The sequence below is a fragment of the Nothobranchius furzeri genome, chromosome 11 (assembly GCF_043380555.1).
Source record: "Nothobranchius furzeri strain GRZ-AD chromosome 11, NfurGRZ-RIMD1, whole genome shotgun sequence".
NCBI classification, from domain to species: Eukaryota; Metazoa; Chordata; class Actinopteri; order Cyprinodontiformes; family Nothobranchiidae; genus Nothobranchius; species Nothobranchius furzeri.
Window position 1 is genome coordinate 56,938,542 of NC_091751.1, and position 12,435 is coordinate 56,950,976.

General features: G+C 39.1%; 1 protein-coding gene across 2 annotated transcripts; it reads left to right on the forward strand.

Annotated features, from left to right (window-relative positions):
- Positions 1 to 1,449: 1,449 nt before the first annotated feature.
- metap1d (methionyl aminopeptidase type 1D (mitochondrial)) lies at positions 1,450 to 4,296 on the forward strand. Of its 2 annotated transcripts, none has more exons than XM_015957178.3 (10): positions 1,450 to 1,531; positions 1,874 to 2,034; positions 2,332 to 2,481; positions 2,567 to 2,715; positions 2,873 to 2,915; positions 3,013 to 3,176; positions 3,260 to 3,357; positions 3,677 to 3,724; positions 3,795 to 3,873; positions 4,000 to 4,296. In XM_015957178.3, the coding sequence occupies exons 1-10, from the start codon at positions 1,480 to 1,482 to the stop codon at positions 4,082 to 4,084; spliced, it is 1,029 nt and encodes a 342-aa protein (XP_015812664.1). In that variant the 5' UTR covers positions 1,450 to 1,479; the 3' UTR covers positions 4,085 to 4,296. The 2 variants fall into 2 exon arrangements, with proteins under 2 accessions (XP_015812664.1, XP_054595170.1); XM_054739195.2 differs by having other exon boundaries at positions 3,804 to 3,873.
- The last annotated feature ends 8,139 nt before the right edge of the window (positions 4,297 to 12,435 follow it).

The following is a 12,435-nucleotide window of genomic DNA, read 5'->3' on the forward strand; positions in this document are numbered from 1 at the left end:
GGAATAAGACCACACCAACTCAGTCTCCACTGAGCTGACAGTTCCTCCAAACCATTCTGGCTTTTGGAATCCGAGCATCTCTATTTATTACAAGCTGGGAGCTTCCTAGTTACACGCCTGAGAGCTGATTCTGAAGGGAGGGGGAAACACAGCTCTCAGTTTTTAATTGTTACAAGTTTCACACAAAGAGCGTTCATTATTACACGAAGAACTTTCAGTGTCTAATCACACGATGAGTAGCAAGCAGTTGCACGAGTCAGCAATTGACAGATCAGCAGATTTCCTCAGGTCATCCTTGGGTCACATTAGGTCAGATTTTAACACCCTTAAAGTCTCATGAGGGGACTTTGCAATACAGCAACTGTTTAAGCATCAAATGGTGAAATCCTTAAGCATAAAATGAAAACAATCTTTAAATGTAATAAAAGCATAAAGCATGATAAAGAAAACATGAATAATTATTCTATCATTTACTCATGTAGACCATTCAGTTACTTGTATAAAATAAAATAAACGAATGAGGAAAAAAATGCAGAAAAGACTTTGTCATGCATTTAAAAAAAGAAAGAAACATGATAATAGTCTGCACCAGGTTCTAGAGCAACTCATTTTATAAAGAAACAATGTACACACCACACATTTCTGTGAACACAAAAGAAACAGACTGTAATAAATATCCTTTCTGGGTTTTTGTAAAACATTCTCGATAAAGGAGGAAAGAAGTTATTGGCTGTTGGATAGATTTACCCCCATAGGGACCAGGATAAATAATTCATGAACAGGTTCAGGAGAGAAATGAAAGTATACACCAAAGGAGCCAAGCTGTAAGAAAAGATTGTCCAGCCACTGAAAGAGGCTGCTGCTTACCACATCAGTCTGGAAGCTTAGTCTGCAAATCAGTGTGTATATTTGGATCTCTATGTATGTCGATGATTTGGATACTGCACGTTTTTTGCAGCCAAACAGTAACAGATAAATGACAATGTGCGAGTACTACTCAGTCTTATGTCTCACTGTTTGTAACAGGTGCTGTTTTTTTGTAAGATCCAATAGAAATCAAGACATTTTCCAATTTTTTTCAGGTCATCACGGGACAGATCAACATATCGGTCGTCTGATATTTACAGTTTTTTATATATCGTATCGGCCTATATTTAAAGTCAGGCACATCCACGGGCAGCCTGGTGCTGTTGCAGAATTTAATTAAAATGTATTTTTAAGTTCACTAATAACATCTTCATAAAAATATTATGTCAGACTTAAACACTGAGCAGTGTTTTATATGTATGTATAATATATATATATATATATATATATATATATATATATATATATATATATATATATATATATATATATATACATGTATATATATACACATTTATATACATTTATGCTTGAGATCTTTAGCCTCCAACCGGGCCAATCTGCGTCACGTGACCCACTGCTACTGACTCACGTGACCACAACAAAACATTAATGGCGTCTACTGTAGCGGCTCGATTCTGTGGAGAGTTTGCAGCCAAAACAGGTACTGCAGTCAGGTTCTTGTCAGTCTGTCAGAAAGCATCATCGAAGACTCGCCAGTTTGTTTGTAGCAACCTGATGCATTATGTCTTTAGCTGATATATTTAATAGATCTAAAAATAATTTGTCGGCGTTCTTGCTAGCTAGTAAAGCTACCACCTGCGTCCACGAGCTTGTGTTTTGCTGTTGATTTATTCATGAATCTTTCACATGCCTCTTCAATAGACAGAATAAAAGAAGGTGAAACGAGCTCAGATTAGTGTAAATTTCAGATTTTTACACTTAAAAGTAGAAAAGCATGGTCGTAAACCTTTTATTAATGAAGAGTGGTGGTGGTTTTCTCTAGGACTGAGCCGTTTCCTGCAGAGAATTTCTTGTCTGCGAAGCTGTAGTCCCTCCTCGGACCTTTTTTGTGAACAACATCGTCGCTTCTTCTGGAGAAGGTGGAAAAGTCCACACAGTATAGTTCGTCCGGCTACTGTTCGGCCTGCCTACCCAGTACCCAAGGTATATCTTTGCATAAAAATATAATTCATTTTAGGAGCTCACAGGACAGAACATATGTTCTGGGTGAAATAATAAAGCAATGTTCTCATTAAGAATGCAATCAGAATGGATCTAGGACCCGTGACAGGAACATGCTCTTGGACAATTTTCTTGAAAACAAAATTGTAAAAGTTTGTCAAAATTAAATACAACTTAGTGTCAATTTAAAAGGATGACCTTTATCTCCTCTCAGTGGAGAACAGCCTTATGTGTCAAATTCCAAACCTAAATAACATCCTATCCTTTTCATGATTGAAGCACATCGTTCAGCCAGACTACATTGGCACTGGACTGGTCCCAGAATGGCCAGACTACATCGAGATCAAAAACCAAGAGCAGATTGAAAGCCTTGCAAGAGCGTGTCAGCTGGCTAGACATGTACTGCTGTTAGCTGGACGCAGTCTGAAAGTAAGAACAACATGCACATGTCTTTTTAAAGATTCTGTGTCATCAGTCAGAATACACAGATCAACTATTAATTGTTCTTTTTTAGGTTGGTATGACAACAGATGAAATAGACTTCATTGTGCACCAGGAAACGATAAAGCACAATGCATACCCCTCCCCCCTCAGATATGGAGGCTTCCCCAAGTCTGTCTGTACATCTGTGAACAATGTGGTGTGTCACGGCATACCTGACAGGTAATGTACCTCTTTGTTATTATCAATCTCTAGCTTTCAGTCTAGACTCAGCTGTTAAATTCAATTACATTTTCTAAATATTTAAAATATCTAAAAAGTTCAAATGATTAAAATAATGTTGGAGGTAGTAGTACTTCTTCATACTTGTGTTCTGCAGCCGCAAACTTGAAGATGGTGACATCATCAACATCGATGTCACCGTGAGTTTGTTTAATTCTTTAAAAACATTTATATCATGAGTATTTAATTAAATTTAGCACCAATAATGCTTCGATTACTTCTGTCTAATTATGACAGGTGTATTTGGATGGTTACCATGGTGACACCTCAGAAACCTTCTTGATTGGTGAGGTGGATGAGGTTGGGCAGCGATTGGTGGAGACGGCGAGGCGCTGCAGAGACGAGGCCATTGCTGTGTGCAAACCAGGTGCACAGCTCTGTGTTATTGGAAACACCATCAGGTATTAAGTCATAATCAATGCACAACTCTAATGCTTGATCATGTGACTGTTATCTGAACCCTTTTTCACTGTACGATTCACAGTGAAATAGCTCAGACCAATGGCTTTCAAGTGTGTCCATACTTTATTGGTCACGGGATAGGCTCCTATTTCCACTGCCATCCTGAGATTTGGCACCACGGTAAGCTGGATCTGGAGAAGAGGGTGCAGTAAATTCCTGTGTCAGAGCAAAACACACATGCAAGAACCTGTCTGTGTGGCTAAAACTCACTGATTAGTTCCATGAAGTTAACTGGCAGTACGGAGCTTTTGTTCTCACAAACTAGTCAACCATGGCAGCCAATAAAGAAATGTAATTTTTATGGAAGAGACTTAGTAGTTTGTGTTGGATATGCTGGAATAAATTAAAAAGCAGATTAGGTTGTTTTCTGGATGACATTTGAGTTGAAATTGAATCACAAGCCACATATTTGTCAAGAGTAAATTATTTTTATTTGCAGCTAACGACAATGACATAACCATGGATGAGGGGATGGCTTTCACCATAGGTACGTTTTGTCCTGCAGATTTTATTTGTTCTTAAAGGATATTTTTGATATGTTAATGCTATTCTGTTAGAGCCTATAGTAATGGAGGGGTCGACAGAGTTCAGAATCTTAAAGGACAAATGGACCGCCGTGTCAGCCGATGATAAAAGGTACATGACAGTTACATCTTGTAAGAATGAATATTGACGATTTTAAATAGAAACTGGCTCTTATATCCAATTATTTTCACTCAAACTTTCACTGATTCCTTCTAAAATCCACATTTTCTCTGACAGGTCGGCTCAGTTTGAGCACACGGTGGTCGTTACATCAGACGGAGCGAAGATTCTCACAAAACTACCAGGAGAGGACGATTATTAACAGAAACTGTGTGTTAACCAGCTAAAGATATAGTTAGTGAAAATAAAATGATTGTTCTTCGAATGGGAACAATTATTTAATATGTTGAACAAGTAGAAAGATTTTAAAAAAGAGATTTAAAATTTTGTTTTTAATCTTTAAGGAACATGGTTTGAGCTGGAAAACAGGGTTATGGTATTTATGGTCTTGCAAAATAAAAATATTTTAAATTACATTTGTTTATTTAAACAACAACAACAACAAATCACCCCTTAAAACAAATAAAATTAGATTAACAGCATCCAAATAAAAAAAAACATCAGTTTACTGTATATTTTTATTATAAACTTTGTTTCAGAGTTTATTTGACATTGCCCAGTATTTCACTATTTCCATTTGCTCCAAGATGTTTTATTTGTCTCCAACCATTCAGATCTAAAGATAATAAAATATTAATACTTTCTTCATTTCATTAAAGTTGTCTTATTAGGGACAGATGCTTCTTTGAGATTTGCTTTAATGATAGACTAAATATAGTGGGCTCTTTTAAGAATACCCCAGAATCATCAAGAACAAACTAATCCCCAAACCGTGTACATACTGACATTATAAAATGTAGCCAGCAGGTGGCAGCACACCGTTAAGCACCTTTAGGTTGTGGCAGCTCCACATTTTCCCGTTTAAAACGCAAAAGCACATTTCTACATCTCATGCATGCAAGTCTGAGACTGAAACCATCACAGTGACATTGATCTACTCCAGCTGTCACCATCTTGGTACGCGTAACAGTTCAGAGAGGCGTGTGCTTTTTGGCACCAGTCAATGTGAAGTCTCACTTGCTGCACATGCATAGTACGAGTACAGATAAATCATCAAAACGAAAGGTTAAAATATGCTGAGGAAACACATTCCAGGCATAGTGGTGTTCATTTTAACGATCTCCACAACTACATGTGGATGTAATAAGAACAGCACAAGTTCATGCAGTTATTTAGGTATATTAAACATTTGCTTATTCACACAGATATACTGTAATGGGGATGTAAATGATCAGTAACAAATAGTGTTTAATGTATTATTTATTCTGGATATAGGAGAAGGGAGGATGGGTAAAAATGAACTGGAAAAAGTAGGATTCCACCCTACTGGAGGGTGTGTTTTCATTTCCTGTCAGTCAGTGTGTGTGTGCGTGTGTGTGTGTGTGTGTGTGTGTTCGTTCATGCCATTCACTGTTTGTGGGCAAATTAGATAAATAAAGGTGGGTCAGCTAAACTAAATGTTGGTCATGTCCATCCAGGAAGTGATTCATATAAAATATGTCATTTGGCTGACTTGAGGAGAGTTACCTGTGTGTGTGTGTGTGTGTGTGTGTGTGTGTGTGAGAGAGAGAGACCTTTTTTTAAAAGCTTTTTAAAAATTGCACACGATTGAGAGTATTAACTTAAGTAAATCTGAATAAATGCTCGAGGTTTGAATGATAGATGGTGATTAGGGAAAGCAGAGGTAGAGGAGAGTGTTTTGGGAGGAGCAGGGTGTGACTCCGGTATCAGGAGTGTTCTCCTCTGCCCTTCGTTCTTTTTCTACGTGTTGGGACTCATTCATGAATGCTGCTCTGCATTTTATGTTGGAAATATTTACTTTAAAAATGCAACACTGTCTTCTTAACTAGATGTAATATTTTTTCTTGTACTAAATGTTCTTATAAATTGAAGTTGTTTAGTAAAATCTGTTGCTCCAAAGAGGCAGATTTTTATTTTTATAGTTATTTAAAGCTGAACTGTTGTGACTTGAGCACATTTGTCACTAACAACAGTTCATAATTATATGCTCTAGATTTTAAACGGCTCTCCAGCTGCTTAAACAGAGTAATGTGTTGGGTTTCTCGGATGTTCTGAGTGTGCACACCTACATCTCTTGTGTTTGTGCGAGTCTGTTTCACACTTATCTGGGATTTTTCTCCGTGAAGCACCACAGAATTCTTGGTTCCCTTGGTAACCCGTCAGCGAGGGCCATCAAGTGACACATCAGTTTCAGACTTGTGGAGGCAAGAGATGTCTTGCACATGCACGCGCATGTGCACACACACACACACACACACACGCACGCACACGCATGCACAGATGATATCTACTTAATCATACTTCGTAATGAGTGATTCACTAAAGCACCTGAGGGCCAAACAAAACAGCAGAGTTTGTAAGTTCTAACAGAACTGAACCAGGACATGTGGATACAGGCTGATGATGGGTGGGCAAACTCCTGCTCAGTGCTACGGTTTCTTCAGATGAAGGTGGAAATGTCTCTAATATCATTGTTCTGGGAAATGAGTTTATCTAATTTAATTGGTTATGTTGTGTAGGACAGCTTTAGCAGCTGCCACACACCACCGTCTATACTTTAGATAAATGTCTAAATTCACAGTTACTTTAAATATATATGGTAAAAGAGAAAGTTTCTAATTGTGTTTGTGTGTGAGTGTGTGAGTGAGTGAGAAGAAGTCCTCTTTTGATTGACTTTTACAAGTTGGGAAACTTTCTCTTCTGACCTCTTGAGTCTCTTTAATTGTAGGGAATGTTCTATTCATAGTTTTTTGTGAGCTGATCTAAAGCTAGGCTAGCAAGCAGGTCTATTTAAATTCCCAGGGTGTTGCTAAGATTTCTGGATTTCTCTTTTCATCAGCCTCGTGTCTTCCTCCAACAATCTTCTTGAGCCTAAACAACCAAAGCAGAGGGCCAAACTATGAGCTGGGGTGCAGCATTGTGTGTGTGTAGCTGGTATGTGTTGCCTCAGGAGGCACTGAAGGGTTCCTGATAAACGATTCCTGTCTGCTTTTGTTGTCTGCTAAGATTCACACACATCACTTAAACACACACTAGAAACACGGCGCCTTGTACAATGCCTTTTCTGTGGACATAAGAAAACACTGGTTACCAACTTAAAGCCATACCATCTAAGCTGTAAGTGAGTGTAATTTTTTATGTGTATATGTGTGTGTGTGTGTGTTTGAGCCAGATCAGATAAGCCTGAAAACAGAACAAGTGTAGTGTTTCTCTGCTGTATTATTTTTTTCCTTTGATCTATTCCAGTAAAGCCTTTCATCAAGCCTAACACTCGTAGTAGTACGACAGCACAGCAACATTGTTATGCTGTAATATACAATATAAGAGATTAATATCGTATTTAGCATTCTCTTTTTAAACCACAATATATATATACATATATATAACAAAAATACAAAAGTTTTAATCATATGTGTATTACACTGTGGACATAGATTGATGGACGGAAGTATTTATTAAAACAAAGATAAAGAAGGGATGGAGAAGGAATTGCTGAGGAAGTTCTAGCTCCAGGGCGCCACCATGAGAATGCCTTTTAAACAGCTCAGTATTTATGCTTATGTCCCTGTTTTTGTGTGAATTAACAATTTGTTCCACCTAATAAACTGTGTTACTCTTTGGATGGTGTGTGTGTGTGTGTGTGCTCGTGCATGTGTGTGTGTGTGTGTGTCTGTGTGTGTTTGTTTGAGAAACCACAATAATATTTCTTTGCTCTGTTTTAATTGTAGCTTTCACAGAAAAGGGATATATTATGACTGTTTTCTTTAGTTATAATAGTTTTATGGTCAATATAAATCATGTTTATGAAGTTCTTTGCATAAAGTCCCACTCACACGAAGATATTTTAGCTGTTTTATTGTTGACATTTTCAGAATAAGCTGTTTCAGGGTCCTATTCCTTTAAAAAGCAAGCTGGAGCTGGCCACGCCCCCTCATCCCTCACTCAGGTGGCTATTAGCTTAGAAACTCTGATATTTGGGAGGGTCTCAGAGTAGAGCTGCTGCTCCTCCAGTAGCAGACACGTGAGAGGTAGTTCTATTCTAATTCCCGTTTGTGATGTTGTAAACAAGGACTTTTTGAAATTACTTGTTTTAGTCACACAATTCCTAAAACTAATGACAGAAAACAGATGGGCGTTTCCCCCGTTTGGAGTGTTATAAAGGCAGTAGTGACCCACATGGCAGCACAGAAGGATGCAAAAGACGAGTTTTGCATAAGTTCTCTTTAAATTCAGTCTGTTGTTTGGGCAAAGAAAACATTTATTTATTATGTAATTTAGTAACTGTAAAATTCAGCTCGACAGTATTTTAATTTAAAGGATAGTACTAAATTAAAAACTCATCAAAAATCACAGTATGAGCATAAATGTTCTCCATATTACAATAAACTTAATGAAGTACAATGAGATTATAGTGTGGGGAGACTGACTACCTCCACAAATACAGCTGGTGTAAATAAACACAAGAGAAAGTAGATTTCAGAGACAATTTTGCACAAAAGGACAAAAAAGTAAGAAGATAAAAAAATTATAAACTGTAAAGAAATAGTTTACTTTTTGGATGTTTTCAGCTGCACAGAAGAGCTGTGCAATATTGATATTATGATATTATTGTTGAATATCACCATTTATTTGTACAGATAACTCTAGATTGTCCTTGCTCCTTCATCACAATGCTCACAGCCTAAGCGTTTCACCTTCTGTCATTTCGACAGCAGAGAAAGTGAAGCACTAGTTAGAAACACGTAGAAGATAAACAGCAGTGGCTGTAAAAACAAAGCCACCAATCAGAGAAATAAAACATGTAACTGATGGTGAAAATTATATTGTTTATTGGTGGTGTGAATATATTAAAAGCTTCTATTTCCCAATTTAATTGTGGGCATGTTTTTCATTTTCAGAGTAACTATTCTTATGAAAAAAATATTTTTATTTTCACATTACAAAGCAGACCGCAAATATCCAAGTCCTGTTCTGGTCATTCCAGCAGTTAAAATATGTTTTATTACTTAAAAATCCTAATTGGATTTAATTGTTATACGTTTTTTCTGAATGTGACAGAAGACACAAAACATTAAAGTCCCAGTGTGTAAAAACATCCAACTACTTAGCGGCACAGAGGTCAGAGTAAGCATTGCAGCTACGGTAGCCCACATGCATCAAAAAGGCAATGTGTCATTGTGGCAGTGGTTGCTCGGCTGCGGGGGAGAGGGAGACACTCTAGCACTGACAGCTACTTCAGGGGTCACACACAGGAAACACCACACACCAACTTTCAACTGTCTGCATGTTTTATTTACTGTTTCTGCTGCTTCCTACAATCAGGACCTCTCTCGGGGAATCGAGAGTCCTAAGTAAGTGTCCTGTGAATATTTGTAGAACGGATCTGATCAGTCGTTTGCTGCGGCTGTGTCATCTTGCTCTGGTACTGCCGCTTCTGCTGTGTCTAAAGCAGGGGTGCCCAATCCTCATCCTGAAAGGCCGGTGTTTTAGTTTTAACCCTGTTTCAACCCACCTGATTTCAGTTAGCAGGTGATTAAAAGGCATCTGCAGAACTTGATGAGCTGCACTACCACTGAATTATGTTGGAGCATAGGAACCACTAACATTTGCTGGATACCGGCTCTCCAGGACCAGGATTGGGCACCTCTGGTCTAAAGTATCTGCTGCAACGACCCGTACCTAAACGCATCAATTCAATTAAATTCAATTCAGTTCAATTCAAGTTTATTTATATAATGCCAAATCACAACAAGAGTCTTCTCAAGGCACTTCACATAGTAAACATTCCAATACAGGTCAGGGGCCTCATTTATCAAGCTTGCTTACGCACAAAACGGGGTCGGAAAACTGCGTAAGCAACTTTCCACACAAACTTTGGGATTTATGAAAGAAAACTTAGCGGAAAAATGTGCACAACTTTAAGTTGACTAAGGACCTGGCTTACGCACATTTTGGACAAGGAGAGCACCTGCAGTGCTGCTGCTGAGAAGGATACAATTATGAAATCCTGCAGCATCATCACTTGTACTGCTTAGTTTTCACACAGAATAAGACACCCCCCCCCACACACACACACACACATGTGCACACACACAGCCTGAAGCGCAGAATACGGAATGCAGAATATCAGCAGGGGGACAGATTGAGACAGAATGTCATGCATCCATGACAGTGTGTGTCCTGTCACTGTGACCCGATTAATCATCCGCCCTGGCTAATTGAACAGGCTGACTAGTTGGCGTGCGTGACTTTCACCCAGGAGTCTGGGAATCAAATCCCGATTGGACCATTTTTTATATCTGCCACAGATCTCTCTGAAGAATTCACAACATTGACGGCTTCAGCAAAGTTGTGCCACTCCGTGGATTTTCTCTTATTTGTTTTGCAAAAGTACTTCCTTTCATTTCTCCACCTCACCCACAGGTACCTCAATTTCTGCTTCTGTGAAATTACACTTCCTTGATCTGCCTTGATCTACAGTCGCCATGTCACTGGCGGAGCGCTGCAACAGCCGGCTTATGTATATGCATGAGATCCACAAGGCACTTTGCATTGACTATTTATGGCAGTAAGTGGGCGTGGTGAGGGCGGGATGTGACTAAAAAGCAGCTGAGAAACATTCTCGTTAGTCTCCGATTCATGAAGCGGAGATTGCGTGCAGCTGTGTGTACTCCATGTTTGATAGATTACAAACCTACTTGGCGTAAGTACATTTTTTTGCTGAGCTTACGTACGGTTTTAGTTAGGATTCTACGCAATGTTTGATAAATGAGACCCCAGGTCATTAAGCCAATAAAAAAAAGTTTCCTGTATAAGGAACCCAGCAAATTGCATCAAGTCACTCGTCTTCCTCTCCCATGCGGCTGTGCACGCACTGCCACAGTTATTAACGACTTCTAGCTTTCAATTCAACAATCGCATCATGTGGAGTTAGAGCAGAGCAACCAACCCAAGGGGAAGGAGCAGAATTTCCCCAAACCAGCAAGGCTGCTATGTAGAGAGCCATTGCCACCCCCGCATAACGTTTAGAGGGAGATAAACTTTTGTATGAAAGTGCAAATGCATAGCATGGAGCATGATACCTTGGATGTCCCTAAACAGCAACAGTAATTCAAGATGGCACATGACTACGGAGCGTCGGCCACAGTTTATGTATACAAATATGTAAAATTTCAAGCTAAATGTAATATTTAGAGTAGGACACATTTGTGAACAGATATGGGGGATTTGATAGCAGATAAGTACAGTTATTACATATTGTGCCTTTAAATAATTTAATCTAGAGGAGTTTGAGTCAAAATTCACTCAATCAGGGAAAATAAACATGCATATTTTTTAAAAGCACAATCACTGCAAATCTGTCAGAAGAAAACAGAAAGTGAACTTGTTTCACCCTGTGATCCACTCAGGTTACCCCAGGTACACCTGGACCCATCAACACAGGGGCCCGGGCTCACTAACACTGCATCTCACATTACATCCTCTAGCCAGGGCTGGGACACACATTAGTCACACAGTAAATGTACAAAGAGGTTAGCAGCAGTCCCGGGGGCGTTATGGCACCACTGGACAAGAGAGGGCTTTAATTACTCTGTAGTGACTGTATTCAATGCATTCATTAAGAAGAGTAAAGGATCATGTCGGGGGCCTACTGTCTCTGAGGGTTTTCGTCGGTACTGGATCAATAAAAGATAACAGGGAATATTTAAATTAAAGCTTTGTCCCTGCAATGACTGATTTTATTATTGCTGCAGCTACATAATCACACAAAATCCAAACAGCAAGAGCCAAAAACTGACTTCTAGGAGATTACCACATAAAGATTTGCTTGCTGTCTGCATTAGACGTGAAACACTCAACAAACAGCTGCCCTTCAACTTAACTTAATGATTTATTTAGACATGAGAACAGCCCGCTCACCTCTGTCCTCAGTTTATGACTGATTTAGTAATCATTAATTCTCTGCCTATCCTTTAATGTGTTTGCAACTTTCAACAAGGAAAAGTTCCTGAGTCTTTTCTGAATCACAGCGGTTTATTGTAGTTGTGAAACAGTTCGGGTCTAGAGTTCAGCACAGGCCTAACACAGGCTGTGCCCCACCCTCAGGTGAGTGTGCGTTCCTTCACCATACCTGCAACTTTACGAACAAATAAAGGGCTGTGGCTCAGGCGAGTCCGGGCGCTGCCTTTTCTAGTCCTGTGTGTTTGTGTCAGGAGGATAGCTTCCACCGTCACTGCTGTTCTTTGGGGCCTGAGGGAATGTTTTTGGTCCGCGATAGAACACGCTGTACACAGATCAGCACACGTGACTCACTTCTTCATTCTGGTTGAACATTACTGAACTCATTTGCTGAGTAAAATCACAAAGATGTGATGTTTTTGGCTATCTGTTGGAAATGATCAATTATGGAGTTACCGGGGACATCAAACTAAAATCGGATTTTATCCTGTAGTCTTGTCACTGATTTGTTCCTTTCCTTCCATTTTGCTTACACTCAGACATGAAATGTGACCTTTATTTTTCAGGAAGATG